The 16,150-nt window shown below is 34.8% G+C and overlaps 1 protein-coding gene across 1 annotated transcript in view; it reads left to right on the top strand.

Moving 5' to 3' along the window:
* ZMYM2 (zinc finger MYM-type containing 2) overlaps window positions 1-16,150 on the top strand; it is a 101,824-nt gene that overhangs the window by 44,242 nt on the left and 41,432 nt on the right. The window contains 3 exon segments of the mRNA XM_043574652.1: window positions 8,875-8,946; window positions 12,847-12,997; window positions 13,703-13,818. Coding sequence (XP_043430587.1) covers window positions 8,875-8,946; window positions 12,847-12,997; window positions 13,703-13,818 — 339 coding nt within the window.

The following is a 16,150-nucleotide window of genomic DNA, read 5'->3' on the forward strand; positions in this document are numbered from 1 at the left end:
CTCCTTTAAATCTATTAATATGTGACTTTTTGTAATGAATTTCCTAAACCATGTAACCATTCTTGCATTGCTAGAATAAGCCATACCAGGTCATTGTTATATTTTAAATGTTTAGTTGGAACTGTTAATATTTTATTTAGTATTTTCCCATTAGTATTCATAAGTGGCATCATGTTTAATTTTGGGGGGGATGCATTCTTTAAGATATCAATAGGATATTTATTTTAAAAAATGCTTGAGTAAAATTCAAATCCATACATGCTTAAAACAATAAAAATGAAAATAAATGAATTAAATATTCAACTCAAAAAGTTGTAAAAAGAACAAACTAAAAGGAGAAGAAAGAAATAAAGGTAAAAGTAGAAATTAATGAGTTAAGAAATAAAAACAGTACCAAAATAATTCAGAATACTGCTTCTATGATAAATCAGGTCTGTGAAAAACTAGACCAACTGATCATCAATCTAATCAGGAAAAGAGGCTTAAAAAATGGGTAAATTCACAAAAATAAGTGACAAGGTAGACTGAAGCATCAAAACAGAGGAAGTTGAAGAAAATCATAAGGGACTACTTTGCAGCTTTATATAAAAATACAACCCAGACTGAGTAATTTTCTGTGAAAATAATTTTTTTGTGTGTGTGAAAATCTAATTTACCTAAATTGACTCCAGATGATACAGTAAAGCAGAGAATCTCCCTAGAAGAAATAGAGATAGTTATCCGTGAACTAACCCACAAGGAGAAACAGACTCAGATGGTTTCATAGGAAAATTCCATCAGATTTAAACTAGGTAATCTGAGTGCTATTTTAAATCATTCCAGAGCATAAAAAAGGTGTAAAATAACTTGAATTTTTTTTAAAAATTGTGATAAATATATATAACCAAATTTCCAATTGTTCTGAAACATTTTTAAGTATACGGTTTAGTGGCATTAATTGCATTCATAATGTGCAACCATTGCCTCTATTTTCAAAACTTTGCAATGACCCAAACAGAAACTGACAAGCCAGTAACTCCTCATTTTCTCCTACCTCCCTGATCCCTGGTAATCTCTAATCTTCTTTGTGTCTTTATGAATTTGCCTATTCTAGATATTTCATATACTTGAAATCATATATTACTTTGTCCTTTTGTGTCTGGTTTATTTCACTTAAACATTTGTTTTTTATTATAATCATCTCAGTAGGTGTGGGGTGGTATCTCTGGTTCTCATTTGTATTTCTGTGATTACTAATGCTGTAGAGCATATTTCCATGTGCTTAAGGACAATTTGTGTATCTTTGAAAGTATTGAAGTCCTTTGCCCGTTTTGATTGAATTGCATTGTTTTTCCTTTTATTTTTCAATTGTAGTAGTTTTTTATATGTTCTGAATATTAATCCCTTATTTGACATATGGTTGCAGATGTCGTCTCCTGTGTGTTGTCTTTCTGCTTTTTTGATAATGTCATCTAAATGTACAACAATTTTGATGTTAATAAAGTCCAGTTAACCTCTTTTTTCCTTGTTGATTATGTTTTTGGTCCATACCTAAGAATTTGTTTGCAAAATCAAAAGTTAAGATGGTTTATCCCAATGTTTTCTTCAAGACGTTTATGGTTTTAACTTATGTTTAGGTCTTTGGTCCATTTTGAATTAATTTTTGTTTAGGATATGAGACAGGCATCCAGCTTCTTTCTTTTGTATGTGGAAATCCAGTTGTCCCAGCAGCATCATCTGTTGAAAAGAGTATTGTTTCTCCCATGGAATGGACTTATTATACTTGTGAAATATTAATTGGCCATAGATGAGTAGGTTTATTTCTGGACTCTCATTGGATATTCCATTCATCTACGTGTCTGTTCTTATGCAAGAACCACACTATTATGATAACTGTGTAGTAAATTTTGAAATTAGGAAATGAGTCTTCCAACTTTGTTGTTCTTTAGAGATTGTTTGGATATTCTAGACTCATTGCAATGTTATGTGAATTGGAGGATTAGCTTTTCCATTTCTCCAGAAAAGGCTATTAGAATTTTGATAGTGATTGCATTGAACCTGTAGATTGCTTTGGGTACTATTGACATTTCAACAGTGTTAAATCTTCCTGGCTGTGGATATGGGTTGTCTTCCTATTTATTTAGACCTTTCTTAATTTCTCTTAGCAGTTTTTTTCATAGTTTTCAGTGTACAAGTCTTCCATTTTCTTGGATATATTTATTTCTAGGCATTTTATTTATTTTTTTTTTAATTTTTTTTTTCAACGTTTATTTTTGGGACAGAGAGAGACAGAGCATGAACGGGGGAGGGGCAGAGAGAGAGGGAGACACAGAATCGGAAACAGGCTCCAGGCTCTGAGCCATCAGCCCAGAGCCTGACGCGGGTCTCGAACTCCTGGACCGCGAGATCGTGACCTGGCTGAAGTCGGACCCTTAACTGACTGTGCCACCCAGGCGCCCCTAGGCATTTTATTTTTAACACAATTGTTAATGTAATTGCTTTATTAACTTCCCTTTCAGATTGTACATTGCTAGTGTTTAGAAATACAAGTGATATTTAAGTGTTGATCTTGTACCCTGCAACTTTGTTGAATTTGTTTTTTAGCTCTAGTAGCTTTATTGTGGATCCCTTGGAATTTTTCCCATCTAGTTATGTCATGTGCAAATAGCAGTAGTTTTACCTCTTCGTTTCTAATTTGGTTGCCTTTTATTTCTTTTTCCTAAATGTTTTGGCTAGAACTTTCACTATTTTATTGACTAGAAGAAGTGACGAAATTGAGCATCCTTGTTTTGCTTCTAATCTTGGAAGAAAAGCCATCTATCTTTGACCATTGAGTCTGATGCTAGTTGTGGGTTGTTCATACATGGCATTTATTATGTCGCAGTACTTTTCTAATATTCTTAGTTTGTTGAGTGTTTTAGTCATAAAAGTATGTTGGATTTTGTCAAACTTCTTTACCATTTGATTATCATGTGGTTTTTGCCTTCATTATATTCATGTGGTTTATTACATTCATTATTTTACGTTGAAGCACTCTTTGTATTACTAAGATAAACCCCACTTGACTGCGTTGTATAATACTTTCAGTATGCTGCTGAATTTGCTTAACGTTTAACCTCTTAAATTTATATCTATTTTAAGCTGGTAACAACTTAATTGGCATTTAAGAACTCTGCTCCTGTAGGGGCTTCTGGGTGGCACAGTTAAGTGTCTGACTCTTGGTTTCATCTCAGGTCATGATCTTGCACTTTGTGAGTTTAAGCCCCATGTTGGGCTCTGAGCTGCCAGTGTGGAGCCTGCTTGGGATTCTCTTCCTCTCTCCTTCCCTCCGCCCACCCCCCTTTCTCATAAACTTTATAAAAAAAAAAAAAAAAAAAAAAGGAACCCTGCTCCTGCTCCTGCTCCTGTATAGCTCCAGCCCCATTTATGTTACAATAAATTACATCTTAAACATTGTTTGCACAATAACAGGTTTACAGTTATGTTTTGTACATTTGTCCTTAAATTCATGTAGGAAGTAAAAAGTGGATTTATAAACTAAAGTACTCCAGTACTACGTTTTATATTTGCCCATGTAGTTTTTTTTTTTTTTTTTAATTTTTTTTTAACGTTTATTTATTTTTGAGACAGAGAGAGACAGAGCATGAACGGGGGAGGGTCAGAGAGAGGGAGACACAGAATCCGAAACAGGCTCCAGGCTCTGAACTGTTAGCACAGAGCCCGACGCGGGGCTCGAGCTCACAGACCGGGAGATTATGACCTGAGCCAAAGTCGGCCGCTCAACCGACTGAGCTACCCAGGCGCCCCTGCTAAAGAGTCTTATTTGTTCACTCTGTTACTGTCTAGTTTCCTTTCCATTTCAGCCTAAATCTTTGACTGTCTTTAACAATTCTTTAGAGTAGGTCTGGTGGTAACAAATTCTCACAGTTTTTTATTTGATATGTCTTTATTTGTCCTTCATGTTTGGATAACAGTTTTGCCGGGTATAATATTTTTGTTTGAAAGTTTTTTTTCTTTCAGCATTTTATATATGTCCTCTCACTGCCTTTTGGCTTCCATGGTCTCTGATGAGAAATTGGTGGAAAATCTTACTGAGGTTTCTTTGTACTTGATAAGTAGCTTGTCTCTTGCTACTGAAGATTCTCTGTGTCTTTCAACAGTTTGATTATAATTTGTACTGTTGTGTGTCTTTTTGAGTTTATCCTACTTATAATTTGTTGTGCTTTTCAGGTTTGTGGATTTCTTTATGATCATCAAATTTATGAAGTTTTCTGCCATTGTTAAAATAAAAATTTGCTTGTTCTCTCTATTCTTTTAGAGCTGTCATAATGTACATGTTGGTCTGCTTAATTTGTCCTATAGGTTCTTTAGACTTTGTTCACTTTTTTTTTTTTTCATTTTCTTTCTGTTTTTTAGACTATATTTAATTTCAATTTTGGCCTTAGTACTGCTGGTGAAAGTTTGACTCTGCTAGTTCTCATTTTGACGGGTAGGTGACAAGGTACCTTGTTACTTTCTGATAGGTTAAGAAGCTCAGGCTCCCTACTTGACCTTTTCTTATGTCACCCTAGCTGGGTTGCTGGCGTGGGGTACCTCATTATAGCCAGGCAAAGGTGGAGTCTAGGCTTTCTACTTGTCCTTTCTAGTGTGGGTGGGGTTGGTGCCACATTGCTCCTGTGGTGTTTGGATTGAGTGGAGGGTCTGTTGACTGAAAGTTTTCTGTCCTTCTAGGTTGTAATTCCAGTTGTATTTCTCCTATAGCTGTGTCGTTTCTGTTGCTGGTTTTAAGATTTTTTTCCTTTGTTTTTATTTTTATCCAAATTTTAATATTATTTAAATTTTTTCAGAAATTTGACTCTGCTATATTGTGATTCCTTCAGTTTATCCTTCCTGGGGTTTGCTCAGCTTCTATCTGTAGGCTTATATCTTCTGCCTAGTTTGCAGTGTTTTCAGACATTTTTTTGAGAACTTTTTCAGCCTTATCCTCTTTTTCCTCTCCTTCCAGGACTCTAGTGATATGAAAGTTAAATATTTGTTACAGTCTTACAGATCCCTGAGGCTCTGTTCTTTTTTATTTTTTCCATCCAAGCCTGTTTTCTTTCTATTCAGATTGGATAATTTCTGTATTTTCCTTCACTGCTTCTTTCCTCTGTCTTTGTTCTGCTATTTGTTGTTTTTTTCTTGTTGTTTACTAATAATTTTTTTTTAGAATGGTTTTAGTGTTATAGAAAAATTAAGAAGATAGTACAGTGTTCTCATGGTAAGGTCTTCTGTTGACACCTTAAATTTGTAAGGTAATATTTGTTACATTTACTGAACTGGCATTATGGAAAGTCCATAGTTTTGGATTTCCTTCACTTAAAAAAAAAAAAAGTTTATTTATTTTTGAGAGAGACAGAGTATGAGCAGGGGAGGGGCAGAGAGAGAGGGAGACAGAATCTTGAAGCAAGCTCCAGGCTCTGAGCTGTTAGCACAGAGCCCAACGCAGGGCTTGAACTCATGGACCGTGAGATCATGAACTGAGCTGAAGTCGGATGCTTAACTGGCCCACCCATCCAGGTGCCCATGGATTTCCTTAACTTTTATATAATGTCTTTTTTCTGTTCTAGGATCGTATCTAGAGTACCACATTATACTCAGTAATCTTGAAAACCTTAGGGTAGTCTTGGTTGTGACGTTTTCTCATAGTTTTGTTTTTAATGGCCTTAATAGTTTTTAGGATTTAGGTATATTGTAAAATGCCTTTCTATTGGAATTTGATGTTTTCTCATCACTAGATTGTAGCTGTAGGTTTTTAGGAGGAATGTCACAGATGTGTTTACCTTTTACAGTTTTGACGTTTTCAGCATATCATAAGGGTACTCCTATCAACATGATTTAAAATGACTGCTGAAGTTGATGTTTATCACCTTGTTGCAGTAGCATTTGTCAGGATTCTCCGTTGTAAAGCCCGCCTCCTCCCATTTCCATGTTGTATTCTTTTTTTTTTTTAATTTTTTTTTTCAACGTTTATTTATTTTTGGGACAGAGAGAGACAGAGCATGAACAGGGGAGGGGCAGAGAGAGAGGGAGACACAGAATCCGAAGCAGGCTCCAGGCTGTGAGCCATCAGCCCAGAGCCCAAGGCGGGGCTCGAACTCACGGACTGTGAGATCGTGACCTGGCTGAAGTCGGACGCTTAACTGACTGCGCCACCCAGGCGCCCCTCCATGTTGTATTCTTGAAAATGAAGTCACTGTCTCCTTTAGGGTGGAGTATACAGTTACTAGGGCTTTTTCTTTTCTCTTACATTTATTACTTTTTTCAGTCATTTATTAATATCAGTAGGGACTCCTAGATCACATGGCAACAAAAGGCAAAAGAAAAACAATTCAGTTTCTTTACAGTTTACAGCCCATTGACAAGTCCTTGAGACAGGCAGAGTGACCTTCCTCTAGGAATTCAACTGACTCAATATTAATACTTTAGCTTAACATTAGCCTGCCTCCAGGATCCTAGAAGTCTCCTTTAACATGTAAAAATTCCTTTGGAAGCTTCCTTTTATCTCTACCCCCAAGATGTACATTAGTAATCATCCTCCAAGCTTATGTCTCCATGATATTTATCTGAAAGGTCTCCTGACTAAGGTTTTACTAGACCATAGTAAATGACCTTTTCCTAACAACAGCTGGCTACTAGCCCCTCAAGGTTCCAGAAACCTTGCTTCCAAACTTAGAGTCTTATGCTATCCCTAACTCCCTCCCAGCTTGAAAGTGTATAATCAGCCACTCCTCACAACCCCAGTGCAGCTCTTTCTGCCCTCGGGTCCTATCCCTGTGCTTTAATAAAACCAACTTTATAGGGGCGCTTGGGTGGCTCAGTTGGTTAAGCATCCGAACTCTTGATTTTGGCTCAGGTCATGATCTCGTGGTTTGTGAAATTGAGCCCTGTTTCAGGCTCTACTCTGACAGAGCGTTGTCTGCTTGGGATTCTTCTCTCCCTCTGTCTTTACTGTTCCCTGTTCCTGCTCTTGCTTTCTCTCTCTCTCTCTCTCTCTCAAAATAAATAAACATTAAAACAAACAAACAAACAGAAACACCACTTTTGCACAAAAGACACCTCAAGAATTCTTTCTTGACTGTTTGCTGCTAAACCCCAACGTTATCACATCAATGGGTATTTTATAATTTGGGGCTATAGTAAAATACAGGTTTCTTTTGTTAATCAAAATTTTCTAGCTTTGACCATTGGGAGCATTTTCACTTGATTCCTGTGTTCTTTTGACATATCTTATATATCCATTGATTTTTAAAATGTCTGTTAATAGTTTTTTTCAGTCTAGAATTTCCATTTGGTTCTTTATATCTTCTTTTCTTCTCTTTTGATGAGAATTTCTATTTTTCATTGCTAAATATTTTTATTCTTTATTGAAGCATTTTTATCATGGCTGTTGGGGCACCTTGGTGGCTCAGTGGGTTGAGTGTCTGACTCCTGATTTCAGCTGATTTCCTGATTTCCTGATCTTGTGGTTCATATGATCAAGCCCTGCATTGGGCTCTGTGCTGACAGCACTGAATCTGCTTGAGATTCTCCCTCTCTCTCTCTCAAAATAAATATTTAAAAAATATTTGTCATATAATTCTAACATTTCTGTACTTTCTATGTTAGCATCTACTAATTATCCTTTTCCATTTAAATTGTTGTTTTTGTGGGTTTTGGTAGGATTCATGATTGATTGATCGATTGATTGATTGATTGATTGATTTTGTTAGAAGCCTGGAAATTTGGGGTATTATGTTGTTATATTCTGGATCTTATTTAAACCTTCTGCTTTAGCTGGCTTTATTTGACACTGCTGTGGCAGGAGTATGAAGGCCTCGGTATTGTCAGGTGCAGGTAGAAATCCAGGCTCTCCACTTGGCCTCTGTTGACACCCATGAGGTGGGAAGAGCTCCTTGTTACCTTGGAGAGGAGGGTAGGAGTTCTGGCTCCCCTCTGGGCTTTGACGGATCCACCCTAACTGGGAGGAGTAGGAATATCTTCTCACTGCTCTTCACCTAGCCTCTATTGACACCAAGTGATCCTATTCTAGTGGGTATAGAAAATACTGTTAATGCTGTCATTAAATAAAATAAAAATTATTTTAAAAATGTTTCATCTTTCATTCTATAAAATATCATTTTCATGTTTAATTCATATATTGCATGTTGATAATTTACAAGTAAGCAAATGGAAATCCATGCATACTGTGTTACTTGATAAAAGGACACAGACATTTTTGGAGAGCCCTACACATGATGCTGTAGTGAATGTCTCTTCCTATAGCCTGGGGAAACTGAAATTGAGTGGTGATCTTATCCTTGCCTTCCCCTCCCCTTTTGACCTTTGTCTCTAACATTTTAACTTGGCTACCATTGTTGTTTATGCCCCCCTTGGTGAATTAGTTTCTGGAATATACTGATACAGGTAATTAATAATTTAGATCCTGGCAGCGGAGATTGTATGATACTTAACACTTCTCTTCCAGTATTTTATTTTCCATTTTCTTGCATAGTATTTTGATTTTAATGGAAAGCAGGGTGCTTTTCTGCAAGGAATAAAGGTGTAAATTCGTATGTGCTGTAAGCTGTCACGTGTTCTGAAAAGAGTTTCCAAAACAACCCATTTGCCGATAATGAAAACTGTAACTACATACTTTCCAAATCACTTCATTTAGAATGCTTTGAGGTACCAGAGGCTGTAATGAGATCTTACAAACATTGTCGCCTAAGAGAAATAAGTAATTTTTCTTTTTGGCTATGTCAGAATAGAGGCAAGTCAAGTCTAAGGGTCTGTCGATAATTTGTTACCTGTTATTGTATTATTTTATTATCAAATGAGGTTTTTTTCCTATAAAGTCTTAAAATCTTTTTTCAGGTAGGTAGCCATCCAAGCTTCCTGAAGGAGGTTCGAGATCACATGCAGGACTCTTTCTTAATGCAGCCTGAGGTAAGCAGGAATGTGTCTCTGGTTAAGCCCTTGAGAATTCCCTATACTGCTTTACTGTCTTTATTACGTATCTGAAAAATCACGGGCATTTAAAAATATTATGTTAAAATTTATGAACTTAAAATATGTCAGATGATGATTGTTTTCTTATGTCATTCTAGGCAAACTTTATTTCACTAAACTTTACATGTATTTTCTTGTGGTATGCTTGTTTGCTTTTAGGTATTTGTTATGAAAAATTATTTCCAGATAAAATTTAGGCACAGTACCTTGTCTACAGTAGGCACTTAAATTTAAGGTATAAAAGGCCCTTTTGTGCCTACTTCAAAGATATTACAAACCCTTTATTTCATAAAAATTTCCAAATTCATATTCCTTAATCCAGATGAATAAGTTGGTGTATAAATTAATATGTGAATGATAAATGTATACAACTAATAGTAACTGTAGTACAGGGAATTTCATATTGAGATAATGCTGCTATATGATTAATCTGTAGACCTTATTTGAACTTTAAAATATTGATGTCCCTTATGTAAATGAAAAACAATTATTTCTTGTTTAGGATCAAGTCTAGGATCATAGGCCATTCATTATTTCTCTAAAAATGTGTATCTTTTTCCCTCCCTCTTCTTCTGAGACCCGACTTCCAGATATATTAGATTTCCTGCTATTGTTCCATGGTCCATGTGGCTCTTGTATTTATTGGTTTTCTTTCTTTTTTTTCTTCTTCATTTTGGACAGTGTTTACTGTGTCTTTAATTTTACTAATCTTTTCTAATCAACTGTGAGTCCCATGTGGTGTGTTTTACATCTTAGCTCTTGTATTTCTCATCTCTGGAAGTTCCATATGGGTCTTTTTTATATCTTCTTTTCCTTGCCTCATTATGTTCGTGTTTTCCTCTACCGATTTCTTGAATATATCAGCATATTTATCATAGCGCTTTTAACATTTTGCCTACTATTTTCATAGCTGTCATTTCTAGATCTGTTTCCACAGCTTGATTTTTTTTTTAATTTCTACATAATGAGTTATATTCTGTTTTGTGGAATGTTTAAAAGCCATTGTTTCATATATTTGGTATAGTTTTCTAGTTTTTAAAAGTGGGAGGTTAAATCCAGCCTCTGATACTCCCATCGTGGTTGGAGTGGAAGTCCCGTCTGCTTTAATCTGAAGTAGTTCCCTAGTCTTTGTCTTTCATGACATTGACATTTTTGAATCCTATAGGACATTTCATAGAGTGCCCTCAGTGTCAAGTAGATTAAACCTTTATCTCTTGAGTACCTTCCCACGTGGTTCACCGACTTGGTCAAAATGTAGTCAAAGAAATGTATTAATTAACATGTAAAAGGAAAAATTAAAGGGAAGTTTTAAAATCATGTGATGATTAATTTTGGTGTGCATATGGAATTGGTTAAACTTGAAATGTAAGGCACCATTTTTCAATGAGTATACTGAAAATGAACCAATCTGCCATAAACTCCCCATTATATTTACCTTTTGCCTTACCAGTATCTCGTTTTAATTAGTTCTACCTTAATTCTTTTACACTGAATTTATAAGTAGGTTTATTTTCTCCCATGCCCGAATGAAGAATATAATAATGGTGAATTTGTTACAGTTAATTTTGTTTTAAAAATCACTCAATGTATAATTTATAGGATGAATGAAACTTAAATATGATTATTTTGATTGTTTACATATAAAACAGAAAACATGGCATGAACGGATGTCCTTTTTTTTGCTGATGTTCTTTCATTAAGTGAGTCCTTTTATTTTTGATGTAGTGGTGGCTGTGAAAATGGCTGTGTTAAAATATTTTCAATATTAATGATTCTATCTTTCTGATAGTACTTTCTCATTCTCTTCAGATAAAAGTATTTGTCAGTGTGGACCAGTTGCTTAGCTCCTTGTTTACTTGACCCAATTCAACTGGTCTACTTTTTATTGGTACGTCTTAAAACTTACTAATTACTTAACCATTCTGCCAATAAAATTATTGTCAACTTGAAGGATGTTTCTAATAAGTTAAAACAAAAATCTAATCTGAGATTAGATTAGATGGTTGTACTTCATTTATATTGGGAAAAGAAATCTTTATGGGTGCTGCTACATGCAGGTCTTGTACAAACATCTACTGAGAGCTACTTGGCTTTATCTCTCTATAATCCTGTGATCTAATGGCAAGTGTCCTGATAATTTTAGTATTCCTAATTTGTACTGTGGTGCCAGATTTTAAACATTCTTTTTTTCTTTCATTGTTTTATTGATGTTTTCTTTTATCCTTTCCCCATTATAAAATTTTAAATTATCATATAGGCATCAGGAAAATATTTTGTCATTTCAAACAAAAACCAGCATTCTCCTCTTTGTAACATTGGGAGAGTCATAATTAGATTTCATAGGTTTGCAGCTATTCTTTTTTGTTCCCTGTTACCATTCTTTTGCTGTGGATAAGTATTTCCTTTTGCAGTCTGTCAGATGTTGAAGAAGGAGTTGATTTCTACTTTGAAAAGTAAAACTTAGGACTTATGTTGAAGTAATATGAGACTTAAGTAAATGAGGAGTAGACAGCGTTGGTTACTTTCTCACAGTACCAGAATGCATATAACATACATTCCTGGCACATAAACAGCTCTGGTTTTTTTAATACCTCTTCTGTTTGTTGCATGCTAAGAAAGTTTTTTTCTTTCTTTGATGTGGATGTTAGTTATTTGTTTTGGTTATTTTCCCTTCAACTTACTACCTTTATTTCCTAAAATCCTGTGGCGCTCATGAAATTTGTCCATGCAGTTTACCCATTTTGTTATTTTTGGCCTGCTTGTTATCTTCCCCGATGTCTATTTATCAGTCATCTATCCGTGGACTATTTTAAGGCCTTTTAATATCATATTGTACTGAATGCTTTGGGGTATGATGAGGAGAAATAATCTCAACACCGGGTAGAAAGGTGGATACAGTTATTTTGCAACACGATACGTGATACTTGATCTAAGTAGTTATGATGATTGTATAACCACTCAGAAGACAGCTCAAATACAAGTTGCACCTATCGCTTTTCCATATGTTTGATTTCTAATGTGACTATTTGTGTTTTTCATATAAACATACCAGTTCATCTCAATTGTATTTTTGTAAGACTCTATATTTCAGTAATACTGCTTTTGTCTAGTAATTTTCAACGTGTACCTCCTTTAGTCTTACCATCATGTATTTTACCTTGTTGCTTTGAATTAGTGTTGGCAAATATTCACTCTTGCCAGAAGGATTGGCTATTCTTATCTGTGGACTAATTATTAGCTTTAGTTAATAGCCCAAAATCATGTTGAATGACTTTGTTTTAGTTAAAAAAATTTTTAAATACGGTGTTTTGTGGTTGAATGAGGTTTTAAATGTAGAATACAAAGGTATGGTTAATTGGTTTTAAGAGAAGTTCCATAAGTTTTTGGGACAGCAGCACAGCTCAGTGCAAAAAGTATTTAACATCAGACTTTTCTCTGAAGGACCATAGTCATTTGATTATTAAGGCTTACATTTTATAGACACATTTAATTTCTTCTGTCAGATGACAAAGAAGTGTGTCATGGTCAATAGAAAACACTGTGTCTTTGTTGTTTTCAGTTTTTACTTAAGTATATATAGGGATTCTGTTAAACTAATTAATAGGGGAAAAAATCCAGTTTTTGAAAGAGACTTAGCTGAGATCATTACTTTTGTTTGAACCTAATTTAGATGCATTGCAGTTAACAGTTTGCATCCAGATGAAGATTTCTGACCCACTAAACCTGATTAGAGATTAACAGAATTATTTTGCAGAGAGAAAAGGTGTACTGAAAAATAGAATTTTTTTCTAATTAAATTGTGATTTTCTTAATTTTCTTTTTTGTTTCAAATTTTAGAAATATGGAAAACTGACCACTTGTACTGGTTGCCGAACACAGTGCAGGTTTTTTGATATGACTCAGTGTATAGGTCCTAATGGATATATGGAGCCATATTGTTCAACTGCTTGCATGAACAGTCACAAGACAAAATATGCAAAATCACAAAGTAAGTTTCAGGTATTTGGAAAGTTAAAAAACTTTAATAACATGACTAATTTCTTAACTGCACTTTCCCTTTAACTTTGTTTTTATACTTGTTTTTAACTGCATAAACTATTTTTATTCATCACATTAAACTTTCTTACTGCAGACTTCTTAAAAATTTTTTTTTAATATTTATTTTGAGAGAGAGACAGAGTGTGACCAGGGGAGGGGCAGAGAGAGGGAGACACAGACTCTTAAGCAGGCTCCAAGCTCTGAGCTGTCAGCACAGAGCCCACATCGGGGCTCGAATTCACGAACTGCGAGAACATGACCTGAGCTGAAGTCAGATGCTTAACTGACTGAGCCACCCACATGCTCCCACTGCAGACTTTTTTAGTGGTTTTTAACCATTCCATATATCTTTCATTTTCTTTAATTGAAAGTGATTGGTGAAGTTCTGTCCATGGCTGCATTCTTAGCAAAATTGTTTTTCCCTCAGAGATTAAAACTGAGATTGTTTCATATATCCATGTTTGTTTTAGAGATATGATATTGGACTCTTTATAACAGTATATTTTAAGGTGGACATGATCTTGGAAATTTATTTCAATAAAAGAATAGTTTACAGAAGGTTCCATTAAAAATTACTCTCAGAGGTCAAGTAGGATTTGTTTTTAGGCTTTTATTACTTGATAAAGAAATCAGATATGTACTTTTTCTCTCCTAGGTTTGGGAATTATTTGCCATTTTTGTAAGCGAAACTCCTTACCTCAATATCAAGCCACAATGCCTGATGGGAAACTGTATAACTTCTGCAATTCCAGTTGTGTGGCTAAATTTCAGGTTTGTTATTTATTTTGGATCTTTCCCACTCCCAGCAAAATACACACGGGAAATAAACAGTGTAATATGCTTCATCTTTATTTAATATGTTAACTTGCGTGTTGTTTGTTGAGGGCCAGTCTGCAGGCGGAGGTCATAGGGTCACGGTAATAGACATGGCTGCAGATGCTTACTGTGTGGCATGGAGACTCTGATTGACTTTTCAGCTGTTATTTATAGAACAGACTTGAAGGAAAATAAGTTTTAGTATAATTGAGCGCGATGCCTGATGTGTACTATTTTCTTAGTGGTTTCAATAACATGTGACTCTGAGGGAGACTTCTGTTTTATGATAAAACAAAAAACTATGACATAACTATGACCAACATGAACAAAACATACGACAACTATTTGTCAGAAATCTGCCAGTTAAAAAGGGGATTGGACTTATTACAGTGGGCCCTAATTTAATACAAAATCAGTTTAGGGAGACCTTTTTCATTTTTGTAAAGGTAAAGAACTTTCTGGCATACTTCTTCAAAGTTGGGGTTATGGATAATTTCAGAAGATGTATTACTGGAAGTGTTCGGACTTGAACTGAGCACTGGGAGGGAATAGTTGAAAATGGGATTCAGCACTAGTTAAGTGGCATGAGTAGGTTTACTTATGTGAAAAATTCAAAATGTTTTTGAAATACTTGTGAATACTTGAAATATATATGAAATACCTATGTGAAACATTCAAAGATTCAATCCAGTACATAAAGTGATGCTTCAGGATAGTGAATCTTCCAGCAGTTCCACAATGTTGTAGGTACCGTATTCTGCATTATATAGCCTGAAAATGTAGTCTCTTAAGTATGTGACAGTAGTTGTAACCATTATTATCATTTAAATTCAGGTGGTTTTTAATTCAACCAGGTAAATGTTGTTTTTGTTAATAGTTATATCCTCCACTGAGTTAAGTTAATAAGCCATATTCATAACTAAACTTTTATTTTGGAAGCTGGGATTGTGGCAATTGAGAAATCCTTTAGAGTGGTAAAATACTGCTTCTGACTTGGCTTTTCCAAAACTAGAAATTAAGGAATAAGGAAGGATTAATTAGATGAGAGAATGACAGAGTCTTTGACATGCTGCTTCTCAGACTTCACCTTTCTGTATTACTTTTTGATGTTTGAAATGTTAGTGGAAAATGTTTTTTAAAAAATGTTTTCACTACTTTTTTCATTTAACTGAAACTTGTATTGCCCATGATTTGATGAGACCACTCGTATATGTACACTGTATCTTGTAAATACTTAATGTGGATTCTTATAGCCAGATAAGCCTGCAAGCAGCCTCCTCACTATAACGGCGTAAAAGTAATACAAAGTTGACAAATAGACAAGCAGCATTTTTTTCCTTTCTCTGTATCTTAAAGCAAACCATAGATTTTGAGCTTTTTCCATTTCAAAATAAGGTAATAGGATAGTATTTCATTTGTTTTGAAAGAATACTTAACTTTAATGGACTTGCAGTTTTTTTGAAGTGAAGTGTAAGGACCCTTGCTGGTTTTTATTTAAAAAATGTATTCACCTGATGGTTACTGTCTTAAATCTGCATGTTTTGTTTTTTCACAAATCTTGATTGTGTTGTATGTTGTATGCAGAAGTTTTAAGAAATGTTTAAAAAACATCTTTTTTTAGATGTTTACTTACTTATTTTGAGAGAGTGCACACGCGTGCGTGCGAGCAGGGAAGAGACAGAGAGAGAGGGTGAGAGAGAGAATCCCAAGCCTGTCACGGGGCTTGATTTCACAAACTGAGATCATGACATGAGCCGAAACCAAGAGTCAGATGCTAAACCTAGTCACCCACACGCCCCAAATTTTTTTTAAATAAACTTTTTTTCCTCTCCTAACTGCCACCCTGAAAAAAATTTAACTTTAATATATTCTGAAGATTATATATGCCATGTAATATATTAGAGAATGAAGATTACAGCATCCTCAACACTCACGTTTGAGACTCGAACAAAACTTTTAAAACCCATCTATGCTTATATCTTTTCCTGTTCTGTAAGTTGGTTGAACTTTTAAAAATGCCATAAAATTAAGACTATTGTTATCAATACCAGTCTGTTCATCTTTCCCCCCTGCCTAACTTTGTAAAAGAAATGACCGATTTAAAAAGGTATTATAGGCTGTTTTCCCTGATGGAATTGGAATAAAAATGATAGCAATATTGCATGTGGGACAAATTACGACTTAAACTAGGAGCTAGGCTTTTTTAAAGATTTAATTACTAGTTCAGAACTTGGTGAACTTAACTCTTATTTGCTTACATTTTCTTAAAGAGAAAAAAATCATACTT

The sequence above is a fragment of the Prionailurus bengalensis genome, chromosome A1, assembly GCF_016509475.1.
Source record: "Prionailurus bengalensis isolate Pbe53 chromosome A1, Fcat_Pben_1.1_paternal_pri, whole genome shotgun sequence".
Classification (NCBI taxonomy): Eukaryota; Metazoa; Chordata; class Mammalia; order Carnivora; family Felidae; genus Prionailurus; species Prionailurus bengalensis.